This window comes from Mustela erminea, chromosome 12 (assembly GCF_009829155.1).
Source record: "Mustela erminea isolate mMusErm1 chromosome 12, mMusErm1.Pri, whole genome shotgun sequence".
NCBI lineage: Eukaryota > Metazoa > Chordata > Mammalia > Carnivora > Mustelidae > Mustela > Mustela erminea.
This window is the reverse complement of record NC_045625.1, coordinates 62,502,126-62,525,481: the sequence shown is the minus strand read 5'-3', so window position 1 is coordinate 62,525,481 and position 23,356 is coordinate 62,502,126. Positions and strand designations below refer to the sequence as shown.

The window sequence follows — 23,356 nt, the reverse complement described above, 5'->3', positions numbered from 1 at the left end:
ATTCTCTTCTGTATTTCTAATATCTAGTCTGTATTCGCTTCTCCAGTTGTAGTCTCTTGCAACTGTTGTTTTTTCCCCACTAGCATCCAATCGAGAATCATAGTTTGCAATATGTTGTCTGATCATAAGGTTAAAGTCTAAAACACAATATCTGAGGATTCAGGAAAAGTTTCCAACGTTCAGATCTCACTGTGGTGTCCCAACTCACTAACTGAGGAGGAAACGCTTCTAAAATTACTTCCTGCGGTCTCAAAGTTTTATGGGAAATGTAGTCTTAAATGTGATGGGCCTACCGCACAGCACTCTGGGAACGGGATTTGGCTTTTTCTGCGCAAGCGCATATCCACCCTTGTTTCTTTCAGCCCGTCTTCTTTGGTTGAAAAAGGACAGGAACTCGGCTTCTTTGGCTGTTTGCGGGAGTGGAGGCTTTGCACTGGGGGTGGGAGCGCTAGGAGCACATCTTCGGGAGGCCTGGGGCCCTGCCAAATCCGGTAAGTTTGTGTGCAGCTTGCGCGAGACGAAGTCCCAGGAATTTCCTGGCGGATCCTCCCCTCCCCCACTCCTTGTGTGCTTGAGACCTCGGTTCTCGCTTGCTTCCGTGGCGCAGCTTGGGCTGCGGCCCCTGTCTGAGGAAGGTACTCCTCGCGGACGCCGAGTGCGGAGACTGCAGGCAGTGAGAAGGGCATTCATTCGAAAACATTCGAAAAATGTTTTCGACGAACATGAGGCTACAAACAGCTTTTGTTATTGCTCTGAGAAGATGTCATCTGCAAAGCTTTTCGTGAAGTGCTTGTAAAAATCGGTGTGTAAACTGCTATCACAAGACACTTTGTTTCCTTTGGTATTTTACTTAAGCCTCAAAATTTCCCTTATAATTGTGCCGTTTTAAAAAGTGAAAGGTTACTGGAGGCTGAATAATATACACCAGGGCACAAACTAGTAGGTGGACGAGGTTGGATGTAATTACAAGTCGGTTGTACTCCCTACATAGTCTTGCTCTCAGCATCCTTTCTGCCCCAAACCCAGATTTGCAACCTTCGGAGCTCTTAGAAGCATAGCCTGCCCCCAGATTTCCAGAGATGTGATTGTGAAGTGAATATGGACAGAGTCTCACAATGTGGTTAAATATATCCTGGGATTTGTGGATTATTTTCAGAGTCCCTGGTCAAGAGATTCTTGAGCTTTATTGCACCTGTCTCCCTCCTCAAAGGCACAGTCTGATAATCTAATAATGCAGCGCTGGCCAATAGGAAAGATAATGGAAACTGTAATTTTTTAAAAAATTTCAGTAGCAATAATAAAAAGAAAGAGATAAAATTAGTTTCTACTGATGTGTTTAAACTCAGTATATCCGATACATTATTATTAACCACACTTCAGGTGTAGTAGTTGCATTCAGCTAAAGGCTACGTTACTGGGTAACTTATATTGGATTCCAAAGTCAGGTTTAGAGTGCTAAATGGAAGTTTCAGATATGGTGAATTTGTTTCTCAGGCCCAGATCCCAGCTCCTCTCTAGTAAAGTAACTTAAGACTTGAAAAAAAGGGCCCCTAAGAACAAATCATCATTTAGAAGAATAGCTCTTCTGACAGATTGCTCACTGGAGGTTCAGAGCAGAGGTAGAAATTTTAAGAAAGGCACAGGTCCTGACTTGCTCCACCACAAGCAGTTTTTTAAATTTTTTTTTTTTTTTTTTTAGATTTTATTTATTTATTTGTCAGAGCGGGAGAGAGAGCGAGCACAGGCAGAGTGGCAGACAGAGTCAGAGGGAGAAGCAGGCTCCCCGCGGAGCAAGGAGCCCGATGTGGGACTCGATCCCAGGACGCTGGGATCATGACCTGAGCCGAAGGCAGCTGCTTAACCAACTGAACCACCCAGGCGTCCCCACCACAAGCAGTTTTTGATCCCTGTTAAGCATGAGATGAGTCAGACTTGATGATCACACACAGAAACCATCACAAACTGTGTGACAATGGGCACTGGACCAGCTTGCAGAAGGTAGTAACCCGAGGTTGAAAGGGATGGGTGGCTCTCAGGTTGTGCAGGAAAAGGCACTTCACTGGATGGCAGGTAAGGACATGAGGCCCAAGGAAGGTATAAGACAGAGCTGATGAAATCCGAAACAGCACCCAGTTTCCTTCACTCTCCCCTCATTCTTTCCAGATTCTGATCTGCTGGCATACCACGTCCATTACCACATGTGGCATCTAGAGTTACGCTGATGCTCTCTCTTTCCTAAGTTTAGGGAATGACAAAAAGGATAGGAGAACAAAAGTTTTCTTTTCTTGGAAGCTCACAATGTTGGGTCTGAAATGAATGATTTTTGTAAAGAAACCCAGGGTAGAAGTAAGCACTTAAGCACAGTCCTGTTTATTTACACAGTTAAGTACTATAGGCATCTTACTAAAAAGTCTGTTTTAGAATTTGCAACCAAGTTAGAACAAAAGTTAGGAAAAATATTTTTCGTAAAGCATCCCATCTTTATTTTGAAGTTTTTGGGGAAGCTCAAGGTGTAAAGGCAACACAAATTTGATTAACAGTCCCATCTTAAGTAGGTTTTTTTTTTTTTTTTTTTTTTTTTAAAGATTTTATTATTTATCAGAGAGAGAGGGGGAGAGAGTGAGCACAGGCAGACAGAGGCAGAGGGAGAAGCAGGCTCCCTGCCAAGCAAGGAGCCCGGTTTTTTGGTTTTTTTTTTTTAAACAAACAAACAAACAAACATTAGTTTAACTGAAGGTAGAAGGTTTTACCTTTGTATACCTGAAGTTGCTTAACCAATATCCTTTTGTTTTATTTTGTGTTTTTTGTTTTTGTTCTTACTTAGTCAGAAGGGGACATAAATTGTTAATTCATTGACATGAGTTTCCCTGCAATGAAATGCAGGTCAAGCCTCTATAATCATATCGCAGATGCAGTTGTTCAGGTATTACCTCTGTGGGGTCCTTCTTGTTCCCTCTCAAGAATGTCAAAAGGATACTCTTCTATAGGGAAACCTTTTTCCCAGCTGATGTTATGAGATTTTTAGGTAAATGAAAATAGTTGTAAGGCAGACCAGGTTTCTTATCACCGTATTTCTCCTTCCTCTTTCCCAGCTGAGCCTTTTCATTTCTTTACATTCTTCAAGGAGCAGCAGAAAATGAACATGGTGCGGGTAAGTTCTATTTTTAATAGTCTGTTTTATAGTAAGATTTTATAAGGGTTTTAGAGTCTATTAATATGAAAAAGAAATAGAAATGAATCAGATGCATTTAGATGCAAAGGTGGCATGTGGGATATGAAATTGGAGGTCCAGATTTATTTCTGAATTTTGGTAGTCATTCGAACAAACTGTACTGCTTTAAAGGTTTGTGTGGATGAGAAGATTAAGCAAACCAATACCTCATAGAATGGTAAAACATTTCAAGTTAAAAATGATCTTTATTTTTGAGTAGGTTTAGTTAACAACTTTTCAGTAATAATTCTAAAATAATCTAGAAACATTGTCTCTTCTTGTTCTTCAATAAAAGTAGAAGATGTAATGCTAAATGTGAACTTGGTCAGTTCTGTTTTCCAGAAATTCAAATATTTTTTCTGTTAAATCAGCTGAATATCCCTTAAAATTAATCTCCATAAATATTTTGAGTACCCATGATTTTCAGGTTGCTCAGGAGTTGAAAAATCATAATGCTTTGGTTTCTTTCCCCACTTGCCTGTTATATCTGGTGACCAGAGACTTGATTATAATCAACTCCATTGGGTCTTGTCCAATTATTTCTGTACCCGACATCTCTGTAGCATTTGCCTCTACTTCTCACTCTGTCCTTCTGGCAAGTTTCTTTCTTAGTGACCATGACACACTCCAGTGGCCCCATCCTTACAGTGCTGATATCTTTTGGAGTCATCTCTTTCTCTTGTCATTTTACGGGGTTCATTCCCAGTTTCTGACCTTGGCCCTTTAATCTGCTCTGTTAGTCTTAGATTGGTTTCATTGTCTTTTTTTTTTTAAGCTTTATTGAGATTCAGTTCACATGCCATGCTGCTCACCCATTTAAAGTGTAGAATTCAACAGTGTTTAATATACTCACAGACTTGTGCAAATACCACCAACAGTCAATTTTAGAAAGTTTCATCATCTTAAAAAGCAACTCTGCATTTTATCCCTTGTCATCTGCTCATTTCCTCTAAGCCCCAAGCAACCACTAATCTATTTTCTATCTGTATAGATTTGCTGAACCACTCCCTGTATTATTTCTTATAGGGCAGTTCTGCTGTGACAAATTTTATTTATCTGGGAAGGTTTTTTTTTTTTTTTTTTTTAAAGATTTTATTTATTTATTTGTAAGAGACAGAGGGAGAGAGAGAGCAAGCGAGCACAGGCAGACAAAGAGGCAGGCAGAGGCAGAGGGAGAAGTAGGCTCCCCGCCGAGCAAGGAGCCTGATGTGGGACTTGATCCCAGGACCCTGGGATCATGACCTGAGCCGAAGGCAGCTGCTTAACCAACTGAGCCACCCAGGCGTCCCTATCTGGGAAGGTTTTAAATTTTCTGTTTTTGCTGGATATACAATTCTTGGTTGACAACTTTTTTCCACACTTATTTATCATATATCATTTCACTGTCTTCTGTCCACCATGGTTTCTGATTAGTAATGTTCTTTTAATACTATTGTACATGATGAGTCACTACTTTCAGTATTGTTTGTCTTTATTGCTTGATACTATCCCATATTTTATTTTTTTGTCATTATTTTTCTCTCTGTTTTCTCATACTGTGTAATTTCAGTGGGCATATTGTCCAGTCTTTCTTTCACCTGCTCAAATCTGCTGTAGAATCTGTTTGGTGAAATTTTGATTTAGTTATTATTGTTATCAGCTCTTGAGTTTCTATCTCTTTATTGATATCCTTCATTTAGTGAAATATATTTTATTTTCCTTTAGTCCTTGGACTTTTTTCCCTAGATATTTGACCATACTTAATATGGCTGACTTAAGGTTATTGTCTAGTAAATTCAGTGTATGCTTCCTTAAGAGCATTTTCTATTGATTATACCTTTTCTGCATATGGGCCTTACTTTCCTGTTTCTTCTCTTGTTTACTAAACCTTTTTTGTTGAAAATAGGACATTTTAAATAGAAGAATGTGCCAGTTCTAGAAATCAGAATTTCTCTCCTCCACAGGGGTCATTGTTGAAATTTATTTGTTCAGTGACTTCTTAAAAAATTCTGTAGAGCCTGTGTTTCTTTCATCTGATAGTTGAAGTATCTACAGAAATTTCTCTGAATGCCTAGAATTAGTGAGTCCCCAGTCTTTGCTAAGGGGCTCTGTGCATATCAAGGAATTCTTCACCAGACAAATGATTTATAATTGCATTAGCTTAGACTTCCTTCTAATGATAAACCTCAAGGTCACCTAGGGGTGACAGCCCAGAGCCTTCTCATAGCTTTCTTGAGTATGCACATAACCTTAGGCTTATGCACAGCCCTTTGCAAGTTTGCAGCCTCCTTGAGTCTCAGGAATATATCAGAGCTTTTCAGAAACATTTATGGACATCTCATTGTCCAGCTTTTCCTTTCAATTTTCTTGGTTAAGTCATTATTTGCTTCAGCTGTTACCTACCACCTCAGGTAGCCATTAAGTTTTTGACAAATGATGAGTGAGGATAAGGCTTTTCACACTGAGCTCTGAGTTAGCTCAAATAAAGGTATCCTTATAAGTGGGGTCTTTCAGGAAATCACCAAACTGGCCAAATAATGACAGTTTTCTGTGAATGAAGCTTTGATGGGTCTCCAGTCCAGTTCTGCTGTTGTGGTTAATTGTGGTTAATTGTCATAAGAATACTTAACATCTACTCTCAGCACATTTTTATGTGTATAATACTATACTGTTAACTGTAGGGATGATGTTGTGCAGCAGATCTCTGAAACTTAATGACTTTGCATAACTGAAACTTTATACCTGTTGAATAGCAACTTGTGGTTGCCAGCTGCTGACTGCAGACCATTGGTTGTCAAACTATTGCAGAGTTGGAAAGAGAGGGATGGGAACAGGGTATCACCATTCTTATTATGGTTCAGCTGTTTTGTTTTTGTTTGTTTTTTATAAACATTTTGAAGATAGACTTTGTTAATTTTTGTAATTTTTGCTAGTTTTTTTTTTTTAAGATTTTATTTATTTATTGAGAAAGCGAAAGAGTATGTGAGTGTTGGGGGGCGGGGAGGGGAAAGAGAGAGAGAATCTCATTGCTGACTCTGCTCTGAGCATGGAGCCTGATGTGGGGCTTGATCCGACAGCCCCGAGATCATGACCTGAGCCAAAATCAAGAGTTGGACACTTAACCAGCTGAGCCACCCAGGCACCCGTTTTTGCCAGTTTCTTCATAGTTTTTTATGAAGGAGAGAATTTTTTGGATCCTTACTTAGCCAGTTTGATTTATGTCACTTGTTAGCTTTTTTTTTTAAATCTGATTGATCTTATTAAGTCATATATTAAAGAGATAAACAAAAATGAAAGCAGTGCAACTTTTCTAATTTTTTTAGTTTTGGAGAATATAATTACCTTTTCTTTTTATCTTTTTTAGATTAAATTTTATGAGAGATGTTCCTGTTCTTTTATTTATTTGTTTTTGTTTAGCTATTACTACTGAGTTTCACATGCAGGAGGTACTCACTTAGTAAAACTGAAGACATGAATGAACAAATAATTGGATACATAACACTGAGGGGAAAAAAGAAACTTGTTTCTGTCCTTTTATCTCTTAGTTTTCTTCCCTTTCTTTTCTACTTTTAATTGTGATAAGAATACTTAACATCTACTCTCAGCACATTTTTATGTGTATAATACTATACTGTTAACTGTAGGGATGATGTTGTGTAGCAGATCTCTGAAACTTAATGACTTTGCATAACTGAAACTTTATACCTGTTGAATAGCGACTCCCCAATTCCTCCTCTTCCTAGCACCTTTGAAATGTTTTGTTGCGGAAGTTTTCCCTTTTTGCATTTTCCAAGATTCTACTCTTTCCTGACTCTTACTACTTTTCAGAAAGCTTTTTCTTTGGCTTTGTGGCCTATCTATACTTTCTCTGCCAGCCTCTTTAATATTCATGCTTCCCTAAATGCCTTTTGGTATTTTCTTTCTTCAGTTCCATATAGGATATATAGCATATATGGTTGCTGTCTGATTGCCTTTTAAAATTTTACCACCTAAGTTGCTAGTAATTCCTAAATGCTTGTCTTCATCCTTTGACCTCCCTCTGTAGTCTAAAACCATATGTATATTAGTTTAAGGGATGGTTCCAGCTTTATGTTTACAGACCATTCAGGAGCCACATGAACAGATCTGTCTTACTAGAACTTCTAACACATTTTTTTCCCCTTTTGTTTCCTAAATGTCAGTGTTTGGCATCAACATTCCAGAAGCTGCTCATTTAGTTAGACTGGGTGGTTGTACAAGAAAGTAATTATAAAATTGTACAAATTGTACAAGTGTACAGTTGTACAAGTTGTACAAGGAAGTAGTTATCAAATTGGTTGCTGCTGCTACTCTGTAATTAAATCCCTATCGTTATATTCATTGCTGTTACTTCAGTGTAAATAATATCACTTATATTGGTCTCTGTAATTCCAAATCCTTGGTAAATTGTTCTTCGCTCTTCATGAGCTCTAGATTTATATATCTTTATATACGTGTTTATATACATATAATGTATATAATGTAAAATATCTCCAAAGCTTACGTGTATTTTCTTTGTCTCCCATTATTTACGATGATGATGTCTGAGGAGGGAGCGAACGTCTTAGAATTCTCTAGAATACCCGCAGTACCTTGGGATGAAGAGGAAGAGTTGTAGGAACTCTTTACATTGAATTTTTTGTCTTAAAAAATATATAGTTCATAAACATATAAGGAATTATAGTACGTTAAAAACCTTTTTAACTGAACACTTCTCCAGTTAAAGACAAAATTAGGTCAGAAATAGGTGTATTTGATAACCATATCTTTTAGAGCTTAAGAGTAAAAAGTAGTTGTTCTCAAAGATATTTTCCTTGTCATATGATTCGGAATCTTTGAAGAAACTGTGTTGTTACAGGGATCCATGTCATTTGAAGATGTGATTGTCAAATTTACCCAGGATGAATGGCAGTACATGAGCCCTGCTCAGAGGACCCTGTACAGAGATGTGATGCTAGAGAACTATAGCCACCTCATCTCAGTGGGTAAGCAGACCTTATTATGGGTCTTTGTCTAAATTAAATTTCCTTTCTTTAAGTTATCAAGGTACATCGACTCCTTGTAGAGATTAATGTTGTACTGGCTTTTGAGCAGGAGGTCTAAGGTACCTGAAGCCTTTAGGAAATAGACACAATGTTTATGTTATGACTTTCCCACGGAGTACTTCAAATATGCACATTAATTTTGCTGCTCTTGTTGCTATATCTTTCACCACTTTTAGAAACCAAAATGCCCATGGATCTGGTATATATATATATATATATATATATATATATGTATCTCTCTCCTCAATTGTCATGTTTACAGGATGTTACACCATCAAACCTGAGATGATCTTCAAGTTGGAGCAAGGAGAAGAGCCCTGGTCCTTGGAGGAAGAATTCCTAAACCAGAGGTACCCAGGTGAGTGAGCACTGACAGAGGAAAAACTTGGGGTAGTTAAACTTTTAGGGGAATACCTTTGAAAGTTTTGCTTGTTTGTTTGTTTGTTTTACCCTTTTAAACAGCTCTGTTGAGATATTATTTACATATCGTACAATCCACCCATTAAAGGGTGCGATTCAGTGGCTTTTCATATATTCACAGATATGTATAAATATCACCACACTCCATTTTCATCATCTCAGAAAGAGACCTCCATACCTTTTAGTTATTACCTCGGTATCCTCTCTTCCTCTGCAGCCCCATCAATCACTAATCTACTTTCTGTCTTTATGGATGAGCCTGTTGCAGACATTTCATGTAAATGCAGTCACATTTGGTCTTTAATGATAGGTTTCTTTCACATAGGATTACAAGGTTCTTATATATCAGTACTTGATTCATCCTTTGTATGGCAAAAATGTCTCATTGCATATATTTGCCACATTTGTTTGTCCATTCTTCATTCAGTTGACATTTAGGATTCTTCCTTTTGGCTATTGAGTAATGCTAATAGAAACATTCATTTACAAGTTTTTGCACAGATTTTTTTTTTTTACATAACGTTTTAATTTCTCTTATTGAGTTGTACTTGATTCAAATGGCGGGGTTGTGTGCTAACTGTTTCAAGAATTTCAAGACTATTTTCCACAGTGCCTGCCTATTTTTTTTCATTCCTAGTGACAGCATATGAAGGTTCTAATTTTTCTACACCTTCACCAACACTTAGTATTATCTGACTTTTTTATTCTAGCCATCTTAGTAGATGTGAAATGGTATATCACTGAAGTTTTGATATGCATTTTTGTACTAGTCATTTGGCCTGGCATAATAAATATCATAGTCTGGGTGGCCTAAATAGTAGAAATTTATTTCTCATAGTTCTAGAAGTTGAATGTCCAACATCAGGCTGCCAACATGTTTAATTTCTGGTGATGCTTCTTCCTGTCTTCTACTGACCATGACCCCTATGGCCTTTCCTCTGTGCTTTCATGGAGAGAGAGCTGTGGTATCTCTTCCTATTCTTTCAAGGACACCAAGCCTGTAAGTTCATCGATCCCCACCCTGATGAACTCATTTAGCCTTAACTTCCCCAAAGGCCTTACCATCAATTACAGTTACATTGAGGGCCAGGGCGTCAACATAGGAATTTGTAGGGGAGGTATAATTCATTCCATAACAACATACCTGGTCACTAGTGATGTCAAGTATTTTTTTCATATACTTACTGGTATTTGGTGTAAACTGATAAATTCAGGAACTTTAAAAATTAGAGTTTCAAAGAATTCTTAGAGCAAAAGAGTGAAATCATCCTAAATGTGTTTACTGAAAGTTTTTGTTGTGAAGCTGTTGAGTCAGATAGCATAATTTTTAGATTAAGCATATTTCCTAGTCAGTGTATATAAGTGATTTGATCTTACTGGTTGCCTAAAAGAAATAAGTATGTTTGAAAGATTGCAGTAAAAGAATAGTAAAGTTATTCAGTCAAAAATGAAATAATTTAGAGTTTCATATTATTCAGGTTTGAATGTAGACAGTACATGGAGTAACTTAGGAGTGCCTGGGTGGCTCACCAGTTAAACATCTGCCTTCAGCTGAGGTCATCCTCTCAGGGTCCTGGGATTGAACCCCCTGCCAGACTCCCTGTTCAGTGGGGAGCCTGCTTCTCCCTCTCTCTCTGCCCCACACCTTCCTCATGCTTTCTGACTCTCAAATAAATAAATAAAATCTTCATAAATAATAAATAAGTGAATGCATTAACTTAAAAGACAGCCCTTTTTTCAGTAGCACAGGTTAAAGTAAACCCTTAAGCATTTGAATGACTGCACCAAACAGTATCATACTATCTATCATAAAACACAAAATAATGAGGTCTAAGAATTTAAAATTCACTAGGGTTAGGAGATAATAATGTACCTCATCTGATTAAAGATACTATGAACACTAAGTAAGTAGGCCTATATGGGATGTAAATAATATTTATATTAGAGTGAACTCGGGGTGCCTGGGTGACTCAGTCAGTTAAGCATCTGCCTCCGGCTCAGGTCATGATCTCAGGGTTCTGGGATGGAGCTCTGTGTTGGGCTCCTAGCTCAGCAGGGAGTGTGCTTCTCCCTTTCTCTCTGCTCCTTCCCCATGCTCCTTCTCTTCCTCTCTCTCAAGTAAATAAAATCTTTTAAAAAAAGTGAACTGTGTATTTGTATGTGTATCCTGATCAAAGAACAAGCCTTTCACCTTCCCATAGGTTAATCATAAGATAGTGAAAATATATTGTTAATCTATAAAGAAAACCAGTTAAATTTAGTAAGTTTAGTTTAGAATCCCATAAGTAATATTCTCAACATATTTTGATAAAGCTAGAAATTAATAAGATGAGTAAACAAAAAACTCTTAACATGGATATTTTAAAATTATCTCTTTTAAACAATGTATAAAAAAGGCCATCAAGTCCAAAATTGTGTGACGTTTATAAATGTGTGCATTATAAACCTTAGGCTATAGCTAAGTTAGTGAACAGAGTTAAAATGGTAGTTTTGTAATTAAGCGAGAACAGTAAAAATATACTAACACAAGGAGAATTTAAAAGTGAAATTAAAAATTAATAAACTGGAAGACCGAGAAATTATAGAATTATAGAATTATATTCTGTACATGTTAGACTGTATTTCTGTGGTATCTGTATTTTTTAATACATCTATGTATCCTTATGCTGATACATTAACTTTATTATTGGAAGTTCTTTTTTTTTTTTTTTTAAGATTTTATTTATTTGGGGCACCTGGGTGGCTCAGTGGGTTGGGCCTCTGCCTTTGGCTCAGGTCATGATCCCAGGGTTCTGGGATCGAGCCCCATATCGGGATCCCTGCAGAGCAGAGAGCTTCCTCCTCTCTCTCTGCCTGCCTCTCTGCCTACTTGTGATCTCTGTCAGATAAATAAAGAAAAAATCTTAAAAAAAAAAAAGATTTTATTTATTTGACAGAGATCACAGGTAGGCAAAGAGGCAGGCAGAGAGAGAGGGGGAAGCAGGCTCCCTGCCAAGCAGAGAGCCAGATGCGGGGCCTGATCCTAGGACCCTGAGATCATGACCTGAGCTGAAGGCAGAGGCTTAACCCACTGAGCCACCCAGGCACCCCAGTTCTTGTAAGTTCTTAATTAGACCTTGAAATCAGCTAATGTCCACCAACTTTCTTCTTTATAAATTTTAAAGTGAACTTTTTGATATTTAAAAAAAGCATGCCAGCTTTTCAACTGGGATTGTATTGATTATAGATCAAATTAAAGAGGTTTAACATTTTTTTTTAAGATTTTATTTACTTAATTGAAAGATCACAAGTAGGCAGAAAGGCAGGCAGAGAGAGAGGGGGAAGCAGGCTCCTCGCTGAGCAGAGAGCCCGATGTGGGGCTTGATCATGTCCTGAGCCGAAGGCAGAGGCTTAACCCACTGAGCCACCCAGGCACCCCCAGAGATTTAACATCTTAAAATCTGATCCATAAAGAAATGCACATCTCCCTTTATTTGTAATTTATTTTATTCCTTTTATCAGTGGTTCTTGGAATATAGATACCAACTGTTTTGGGGTTTGTTTTTAGCACCATGGTAAATTATATTCTTTTTCTGATTTAAAATTCCAGTGATAATTGTTTGTACATGATTGGCTTTTGTGTATCAGCTTTGTATTTTGCCTTTGTATTTGCCCTTGCCTTGTATTTTTGCCACTTATAAAGGAGCTTTTTAAAAGATCTTTCTGTGGTTCTCTCTATCGATTTTGTATCTTTATTTCTATTCTTGCTGTACTGTGTTGGTGGGAACTTAAGTACAGTCTGGAATAGAGGTGCTGAGGCTAGACACCCATATTTTTCCAATCTTAGAATTTAAGTATTCAAGCTCTCTCTCTTTTCTTTTTAAGATTTTTAAAATTTATTTGACAGAGAGATCACAAGTAGGCAGAGAGGCAGGCAGAAAGAGGGGGAAGCAGGCGCCCTGCCGAGCAGAGAACCCAATGTGGGGCTTGATTCCAGGACCCTGAGATCATGACCTGAGCTGAGGCAGAAGCTTAACCCACTGAGCCACCCAGGTGCCCCAAGTATTCAGTTCTCTTAACCATAATGTTCGCTATAGGCTTTTTGTAAATTCCCTTTACAGTAGGTTAATGGATTGATTTTGAAATTTGTGAAATATCTTTGCCTTAAATTATTTGATTATGTGATTTTAATTCTTTAGATGATTAATATGGTGGATTACATTGACTTTTAAATATCTCAACAGTTTGTATTCTTGGTATGAATCCCCCTTGATCCTGATATATCATTTCTTTTTTACATTTTTTACATTGCTCTGTTGTTTTTTAAAATTAACATATAATGTATTAGTTGCCCCGTATAGGTCTGTGAATCATTATTCTTACATAATTCACAGCACTCATCATAGCACATACCCTCCCATCACCTGTCCACTCCATCCCTTCCAGCCCCCCTCTCCCCCAAGCAGCCCTCAGTTTGTTTCCTGAGATTAAGAGTCTCTTGTGGTTTTTCTCCCTTCTTGGTCCTCCCATCTTGTTTCATTTTTCCCTCCTGTCCCTGCATGAACCCCGACCCTGCCTCTCAAATTCCTCATATCAGAGAAATCATAGAATAATTGTCTTTCTCTAACTGACTTACTTCACTTAGCATAATACTCCCTAGTTCCATCCACATCATTGCAAATGGCAAAGTTTGGGGTTTTTTTAATGGCTGCATAGTATTTCTCTCTCTCTCTCTCTCTCTCTCTCTCTCTGTGTGTGTGTGTGTGTGTGTGTGTGTACATTCATTTTCTTTCTTCTTTATCCATTCATCTGTTGATGGACATCTAGGTTCTTTCCATGGTTTGGCTATCGTGACACCTGTTGTTTCCTGACTAATTAATTTTAGCCATTCTGACTGGTGTGAGGTGGTATCTCACTGTGGTTTTGATTTGTATTTCCCTGATGTGGAGTTATGTTGAGCACTTTTTCATGTGTCTGTTGGCCATTTGGATATCTTTGCAGAAGTGTCTGTTCATGTCCTCTTCCCATTTCTTGATTGGATATTTGTTCTTTGGGTGTTTGATAAGTTCTTACAGATTTTGGATTCTAGCCCTTTATCTGATATGTTATTTTCCCATTCTGTCCATTGTCTTTTGGTTTTGTTGACTGTTTCCTTTGCTGCGCAAAAGCTTTTGATCTTGATGAAGTCCCAGTAGTTCATTTTTGCCCGTGTTTCCCTTACCTTTGGTGATGTTTCTAGGGAAAAGTTGCTGTGGCTGAGTTTTTTTTTTTTTTTTAAGATTTTATTTATTTATTTGACAGAGATCACCAGTAGGCAGAGAGGCAGGCAGAGAGAGAGGAAGGGAAGGAGGCTCCCTGCTGAGCAGAGAGCCCTATGCGGGGCTTGATCCCAGGACCCTGGGATCATGACCTGAGCTGAAGGCAGAGGCTTTACCCACTGAGCCACCCAGGTGCCCCTGGTTTTTTTTTTTGGGCGGGGGGTGGTTATTAGAATTTTTTACATTTATGCTATGAGGGGATATTGGTCTGTAGGTTTCTTTGTATTTTCCAGAAGAAATTATTTAACATTGTTTTTTTTTTTGTTTTTGTTTTTTTGTTTTGTTTTGTTTTTGTTTAACAATTTGGCAGAATTCATTAGTTTACTGCCTTCTAATCCTGGAGCAACATCTTGGTGCAATGTGTTTGTTAACTACATAATTCAATTTCTTGAATAGATATTGATCTGTTATATCTTATACCAAGTTCTATCTTCCTTCTTGAATGAATTTGGTAGTTTTTGTTTTTTTAAAGAAATTTATCTATTTCACTTTAATAGTCAATATATGGACACAGAGTTTCCCCTAATATTCTTTTATCTTTTTAGTATCTATTGTATCAGTATTTATATCCTGTCTTCTATCTTTTCTGATATAAATACTGTGTGTCTTCTCTTTTTTTCCTCTTTTCATTTAAATCATTTAAAAAAAAAATCTTCAGTGAACTAAGCTTTGGTTTGATTGAGTTTTCTCTGCTTCCATTTTCAGTTTCATTTTCTTTAGTTTTTATTATTTTCTCCTTCTGTTTTTTTTAGATTTAATTTGTTCTCTTTGTCAAGTTTCTTAAGGTGGAACTGGGTAACTGATTGGAGTTTTTTCTTTTCCTTTTTTTTTTTTTTTTAAAGATTTTATTTATTTATTTGACAGAGAGAAATCACAAATAGGCAGAGAGGCAGGCAGAGAGAGAGAGAGGAGGAAGCAGGCTCCCCGCTGAGCAGAGAGCCCGATGCGGGACTCGATCCCAGGACCCTGATATCATGACCTGAGCTGAAGGCAGCGGCTTAACCACTGAGCCACCCAGGCGCCCAATGATTGGAATTTTTTTCTAATATAAAAAATTTTAAGCTATAAATTTATCTCTAAGCACTACTTTAGCTCCATCCACACAAATTTCTGTATGTCCTAAATATTATTTGTTTTTCTTTCAATTCTACATTAATTTTCTGTGAAATTTTCTCTTTGACCAGTGGGTTAATTAGAAGTATATTAATTTATAAATATTCTGTGTTTCTCCAGGTGACTTTGCATTACTGATTTCTAGTATAATTTCTTGATGGCCTGAGGTTATACTTTGATTTCTGTTCTTTTATATTTGTGAAGATTTTTCTTGCAGTATAGAATGCAGTCTGCTGTGATGAATGTTTTATGTGAGAGAATCTGTAAAGAATACTGAGAGTAATGTAAATTAAACTTTTTTAAATGTACTGCATTCTTGGGTTTTGAGAGCATAGTTATTCCAAATGCTGTTTCATCCCTTATAGCTGTAATATTGTAGTATTCCTGCCTCTTTTCTTTCCTTCCCCTACCTGCTGTATTGCCATAAGTGCCCTAAAACAACAGATTTATTGCTGTTGCTATCATGGATCCCATAGAATTGATAGGAATGTGGGTTCCAGGAAGAATTTTGGGTGTGGTTGCTATTAACATCCCTGAATGTTCTGTAAGTCGAACGTTCTAGGATTTTTCATTGATCTTTCTAGTGAGCTCTTAGTTTTGGCTCATGGAAAGAAGTTTCTAAGAGTATCCAGTCTTTAATACCTGTGACAATGGAACTTTCATTCCCAGTTACACCTGTTTTTTGTTTGGCTCGAGCAGGGTGTGGGTATTGTCAAAAAGATTTTCTGTTAAACCACCTTTTTTTTTCAGACCTTTGGCTAGAAGGAACAGGCTTAGGAACAGGCTTTTCTTGTAGTTCTTTTTGTTGTGTATATTGTTGACTTTGGATTGCAGCCTTTTCCAACACTCTGGTGCCCCATATAAGATATATGGGAAGCAGAGAGAACAGCCTTGGAATCCTCTGCTCTGTCATTTCTTGAGTTCCAAAGTACACATTCCATTTTGTAGCATCTTACTGACTTACTTACTATTGATTTAGTTACTGATTATTGCTTGTCCAGAGATTTGTTTCATTGTAAAAGGGAGGAACTTGGGAAGAAAGGAACTAGCTACTTATTATTGGTCAGCACTGGAAATAATACCTGTTTTCCATGGATGTGGAAGAAGTATATCTGTCTTTTCTCTATGTGTGTGAATTATTGATCTTTGGAAATGTGACCTGTAATAGAATACAATACATAACAAACATATGGCTGTAAGTTACTCTCTGTAAGAAATACAAGTATATAAAGATGTTTCCAATTTTTCTCATTTTAGGATATTCAGTGTTGATATTCACATTGAGGGGAACCAGGAAAAACGAGAGAACCTCTGTGGCAAGTAATATTCACTGATAACAAAACATTGAGTAAAGATGGGCAGAAAGTTTTAGAAAAACCATTTATTCTGGATATAATTCCAAATTCTTCTGAAAAAATTCCCTGTAAATGTGACTCATGTAGAATGAATTTGCAAGTTGTTTCTGAATTAATTATTTGTGATAGAAACTATTCAAGAAATAAGGCTGATTACATGAATGTTTGCGAAAAGTTGCAGCTTGATATTAAAGATGAGAAAACTCATACTAGAGAGAAACGTTATGATTATAATAGAAACATGAAACCTCTCATTAATAGGAAAGATCATCAGAAACTTCAAAGCCTGGAGCAGTCTTTTGAATGTAATGAATTTGGGAAAGTTTTACATGGTAGGACTCTCATTATTATAGGAGAGGAATCGTGTAAGGGTGATGAACTTAGGAAAACCTGTGATAAAGCAACTTTACTTAACTACACGAGAACTGGCACAAGAGAGAAATGCTTTGATCTGTCTGAATGTGGGAAATCCTGTGACAAAACCACCACTGTGAATTACAATAAGGTTCACATGGCTGTGACAAACTCTGAATATATTGAGAGTGGGAATAACTTCAGCAGGATCTTGTCTCTCACTCAATCTCAGAGAACTGTTAAAGAACAGGGTGCTTTTGCAAGCAGTAAATGTGATGAAAACATGATCCCAAGCTCAACCCACACAGTACAAAAAAAGACACAAATTAAAGATGAATCTTGTGCATTTAATGGATGTATAAATGCCTTCTACCAGAAATTAGACCTTATAGTATGTCAGAGAACTCACACAGAAGAGGAACCCTACCAATGTGATAAATATGGGAGGTCCTTCCATCAGAACTCAGCTATCAGTGTACATCAGCAAAATGAAACTGGAGAGAAGTCATTTGAATGTAATGAATGCAGGAAATCCTTTTACCAGAAAGCACAACTCATTCATCATCGGAGGACCCAATCAGGGGAGAAACCTGAGGAATGTGGGGACTCTTTTTGTTCAAGTTCACACCCTATTCATTATCCTGGAACTGATATGAGGGTCAGTCTCTATAATTGTAATAAATGTGGGAAAACTTTCTGCCAAAAGTCAAACATCCATGAAAATCTGACATTTCGCACAAAGGATTATGATAACAGTGGATGTGGGAAACCTTACAAGAAGCCTGCTCTCATAGTACACCAAAGAACATATACAGGGATGAAACTCTGTCAAAATAATACACATGGGAAAACATTCTCCAAGATAGTACATTTCAAAGAACATCAGAGAATTAACACAGGGGAGAAATCCTACAAATGTATTGAATGTGGGAAAACTTTTTTTTAAGACATCACATCTCAGAGCACATCAGAGAATTCACACAGGCGAGAAACCATACAAATGTACTGAATGTGGGAGGACTTTCTCTCACAAGACACACCTTAGTGCACATCAGAGAATCCATACTGGGGAGAAACCCTATGAATGTAATGGATGTGGGAAAACTTTTGCTGATAATTCAACCCTCAGAGCACATCAGAGAATTCACACAGGGGAGAAACCCTATGAATGTAATGAATGTGGGAGGTCCTTTGCCCATATATCTGTTCTTAGAGCACATCAGAGAATTCATACAGGGGAGAAACCCTATGAATGTAATGACTGTGGGAGATCTTTTGCCCACAATTCAGCCCTTAGAGCACATCAGAGAATTCATACAGGGGAGAAACCCTATGAGTGTAGTGACTGTGAGAAGACTTTTGCCCATAATTCAGCTCTCAGAGTACATCAGAGAATTCATACAGGGGAGAAACCATATGAATGTAATGAATGTATGAAAACATTTGCCCATAATTCAGCTCTCAGAGCACATCAGAAAATTCATACAGGGGAAAAACTCTATGAATGTAATGAATGTGGGAAAACTTTTTCACAGAAAACGCATCTCATTACACATCAGAGAATTCACACAGGGGAAAAACCTTACAAATGTAGCGAGTGTGGGAAAACCTTCTCTCAGAAATCATACCTCAGTGGACATGAGAGAATTCACAAAGGGGAAAAACCTTATAAATGTAATGAATGTGGGAAAACTTTTATCTATAAGGCAGCCCTCATAGTCCATCAAAGAATTCACACAGGAGAGAAACCCTATGAGTGTAATGAATGTGGGAAAACTTTCTCCCAAAGAACACACCTCTGTGCACATCAGAGAATCCATACAGGGGAGAAACCTTATGAATGCAAGGAATGTGGGAAAACTTTCACTGATAATTCAGCCCTCAGGGCACATCAGAGAATTCACACAGGGGAGAAACCGTATGAGTGTAATGAGTGTGGGAAAACGTTCTCCAAGACATCACACCTCCAGGCACATCTGAGGACTCAAACAGGGGAGAAACCCTATGAATGTAATGAATGTGGGAAAACTTTCTCCCAGAAGTCATATGTTATTGCACATCAGAGAATTCATACAGGGGAGAAACCCTATGAGTGTAATATATGTGGGAAACCTTTTGCCCATAATTCAACCCTCAGAGTCCATCAGAGAACTCACACAGGTATAAAATCCTATGAATGTAATGAATGTGGGAAAACTTTCTCCCAGAAGTCACACCTTAGTGCACACCAGAGAATTCACACAGGGGAGAAACCCTATGAGTGTAATGAATGTGGGAAAGCTTTTGCACAAAATTCAACTCTCAAAGTACACCAGAGAATTCACACGGGAGAGAAACCCTATGAATGTAATGAATGCAGGAAAACTTTTATCCGTAAGGCAGCTCTTAGGGTACATCACACCAGAATGCACACCAGAGAGGAAACCCTTACATATGGTGAATTGGGGAAGTCCTGAAGGGATTCATACCTTTATTGATATCACACAGTAAAAAAAGCTCATGTCACAGACTGGCAGACTGTGTCCCTTAAACATTTCCTTTTCCACTAGGCACATAGTTTGTCTAATTTTCGAGTCTTTCATTTGAGTGATACTGGTCATGGAATATGACACTATTACATTTAAGCTAAGTCCAGACTGCAAAGTCATCTTATATTTTTTCTGTCCTGTTATGTTGGGATAGAGGTATTTCCAGGGCAGACTTGGCATGTGTATTAAACATAATAGAGCACAAGGTGAAAGAAGCCAAAATCTGAATAACTGGGTGAAATAGTTCTCTGCTAACAGATCTTCACAAGTTGGCTTAAAACACACACACACACACACACACACACACACACAGTACTCTATTGAACTTTTTTTTCCCCAAATATTTATTTATTTGACACAGAGAGAGAGAATGAGAGAGGGAATACAAGCGGAGGAAGCCAGAGAGGGAGAAGCAGACTTCCCGAAGGGCAGGGAGCCTGATGTGGGGATCTATCCCAGGACGCTGAGCTGAAAGCAGACGCTTAATAGCTGAGCCACTCAGGTGCCCCTGTACTCTGTTGAACTTTTGAGGATTTTGTTCTGTTGGTTAAATGCACATAGCTTAGTTAACTCTTTTAACTATGGGACAAAACCCTATGAATGTCATTCAGCCTGTCATTATACATTGGAGACTTCACATGAGGAAGAAAACTGTCAATATCCTGTTTGGAAGCTTTCATTAAAAATTACAGAAATCTCAGGGAAAAATACAAAACCCTTTACTACACACTAAATATCAGATAGTTAAGATTTGACCAAAATCTTACATCTTATTAAATGATATTTTTAAACAAATATTGAAAGTTTGCTTCAGATAATTTTTTTTCCTGAGGAAATGTATATTTCAGAATTGAAGATAAAATCTTCACCTAGAACTGATGTACCTAAATTTGTGGTTTATATGTAACACCAAGTTTTATAGAAAATATATAATAAAATATTCTATACATCAATTCACCTTGGAATGTGAAGTTTTAAAAATGGAGGAATAATTTGAATTCTGTGGACAATACCAGTAAATGTTTGTGGCTAGTCTCTGGGCTATATGGTATATCTGTATCAGTTTATGTAACAGAATTCATTACTGCTGCTGAGTTCTAGTAGAAGGCAGCAGCAAAACTTGTTCTGGAACCTGTCCACTTTTTTGAGTTATGGTTTAGGTTCTTTTGGCTTCCTTCTGCTTGATGCTGTTGATGCTATGAAATTTTGGCCTGCGTGCTGTGTCTGTCTGATAGTGTGGCCCTGTTTTTCTAGGATATTGGAGATCCCTAAGATTTTCAAAGTTTCCTTGTGTATTTGTATCTATGGGTAGGTGGGCTGGTTGATACTTAACATGTTTTTTGGCCTTCATTACATCCCACTAATGGTTTATTTTGTGTTGTGTAATTATAAAGGACAGTATATTTTTACTCTTCTTGTATTCATATAGCCTACACATCTTGTGTAGGATCTTTTTCTAACCTCATAATGTGTGCTCACATTATGCACCTTATGCAGCATTGCAAACTATTCTTTTTATACTGCGTGGACAGCAGGTTTTGGAATTGGAATGAAAAAGGCTACTTTGATGTTGTAAGTATCACATTAGTATTAAAAAGCAGACTAAGTTTTTTTTTTTTCAAAAGATTTTATTTATTCATTTGAGAGAGAGTAAGAGGGAGCATGAGAGCTGAGAAGGGAGAAGTGGGCTCCCCATGGAGCTGGGAGTCCGATGCGGGACTTGATCCTGGGACTCCAAGATCATGACGTGAGCCGAAGGCAGTCGCCCAACCAACTGAGCCACCCAGGCGCCCCAGACTAACTTTTGAAGGAATATTTTAGTGTTGTGTAGTTTTAGCCAAGAAAATATTGGTCAGTCTGTCATCATTTGTGGCTACATGATTTGGTCAGTAGAGAAGAAAGTAAATGTCGTTCTCATTTTTAAAAACCTGAACCACAAAATTTCTCAGCTCTGGGCATGTTGGTTTCTGCAAATGTGATCTGGCAGATTGAGCATGAGGACAATAAATCAGTTGATTGCCTGAGTGATTTCTGTTCCCAATCCCCTGCTGATATTGTTTGAGGGGAAATGGTGGCATACATTTAGCATTAATTACAGAACAGGTACTTCTTTGAGACTGGGTTGTTACCACTTAGCAGCATCACTGCCAAGGAAAAGAGCCACTACTAAGAGCCTACCATTGGATAAAGGCTGTAATATCACACCACCAGGGCTAGTACACCAGGCACTGAATCAGCACTCGTTGTGGCAAGGAGGTTCCAGCAGATGAGGAAGTGTTTGCATCCCCTCAGTCTCTGACACTTTGATGCAATTTGAGCTTAATGCACAATGTTCAAAGGTAAATGATAGGAAAAAAAAAAAACTCTTTCTCATGCCTGATTTTTATATATGAAAGAGATGATCAAACCTGGAGTACTGTTCAGAAATTAACTTCAGTTTAGAATAGTTTTAGATTTAAATAAAAGTTACCAATACTGGGGTGCCTGGGTGGCTCAGTGGGTTAAAGCCTCTGCCTTCAGCTCAGGTCATGATCTCAGGGTTCTGGGATCGAGCCCCACGTTGGGCTCTCTGCTGAGCAGGGAGCCTGCTTCCCTTCCTCTCTATCTGCCTGTTTCTCTGCCTACTTGTGGTCTCTGTCTGTCAAGTGAATAAATAAAATCTTCAAAACAATTACCAATACTTTATACTCCTCATCCAGTTTCTCTTACTAACATTTTACTCTGGTATATTTGTCTTAACTAAGTAATGATACTGATCCATTATTAAACATCATTTTTTAAACATCATTTTTCAGATTGCACTGGTTTTTCCCTAATGTTTTTATTTATTTGAGAGACAACAAGTGGTAAGGAGAGGGAGAGAGAATCTGAAACAGGCTCCACACTGACTGCAGATCCTGATACAGGGCTCAATCCCACAGCTGTGAGATTATGACCTGAGCCGAAACCAAGAGTTGGATGCTCAACTGACTGAGTCAGTCACCCCTTTCCCTAATACTTTTATATTTCAAGATCATATTTTTATATTTCAAGATCCCATCCAGGACACCACAGTACATTTAACAGTCATGCCTCCTTATCTTTTGCTGATCTGTGACAATTTCATAGACCTTTGGTGTTTTAGTATCCTTGACTGTTTTCAGGAGTACTTGTCATTTATTTTATGGAATACCCCTCAATTTAGGTTTCTCATATTTTTTAAATGATTGCAATGGTATTATGGATTTGTTTTGTGTTTTTGTGTTGTTTTGTAGGAAGACCACAGAAATAAAATGCTGTGCTCATCATATTAATAGTATATGCTGTCAATATGAGTAATCACTGGTAATGCTAAGCTTGATCACTTGGTTTAGGTCATATCCCACAAAAGCACGGGTAGGTGAGAACTGTGCTACTTGGTAAAAATTTTTAAGCTATTAGTGTATCACACTGTACATAATCTAAGAATTTTTATGTATTTCTGAATTTAATGTTGGAAACAATATAAATGTTGATAGGTTAAAAATTATAACACCCAGAATTTAAAAACTTCACACTGATCCAGCTCACAGTCCAGTTGTTTTTTATTTTTAGTGTTTATTAGAATACTAATGAATCATTGCCCTTTGCCCCCAAAGATTTAGCTTCAGAATTTTATCTTTATATTCATTGGCATAGTGGTGCCCAATTCTTATATTCCATTTAGTTCCTAGAGTTTGGACTTTGATTAATAAAAGGACTGAAAGAAACTGTATTTCATGAGCTAATCAACCCAGATCATTACGTTAACCTATATAGCAATAGAGGTATAACATGTTCAGTCAACTAAAATCTATGATAGTAGAAGAAATAGGTAAAACTTAGAGGGGTGGAATATTAAAAAGCTAAATATTTGTATAGGGTTTTTACAAAGCATTGATAAATTGTTGTGGTACTAGTCAGAAGATTTAAAAGAAATGGATGTTTTAACATTAGAAAGATAAGTTTAGACATATAGGCTAAGTTGATAGGCAGATGACATGGATATATAAAGATGTAGGGGCAGATGGTCACTCTC

The 23,356-nt window shown here is 37.5% G+C and overlaps 1 protein-coding gene across 1 annotated transcript; it reads left to right on the top strand.

Moving 5' to 3' along the window:
- The first annotated feature begins 385 nt into the window (after nt 1-385).
- On the top strand, nt 386-19,663 carry LOC116570276 (zinc finger protein 658-like). Its single transcript, XM_032307081.1, is given in 7 exon segments — nt 386-491; nt 3,093-3,151; nt 8,067-8,193; nt 8,516-8,615; nt 16,341-16,387; nt 16,390-17,729; nt 17,731-19,663. Coding segments are annotated over 6 exon segments (3,147 nt in total). The 5' UTR covers nt 386-491; nt 3,093-3,136; the 3' UTR covers nt 19,249-19,663.
- Nucleotides 19,664-23,356: the final 3,693 nt, after the last annotated feature.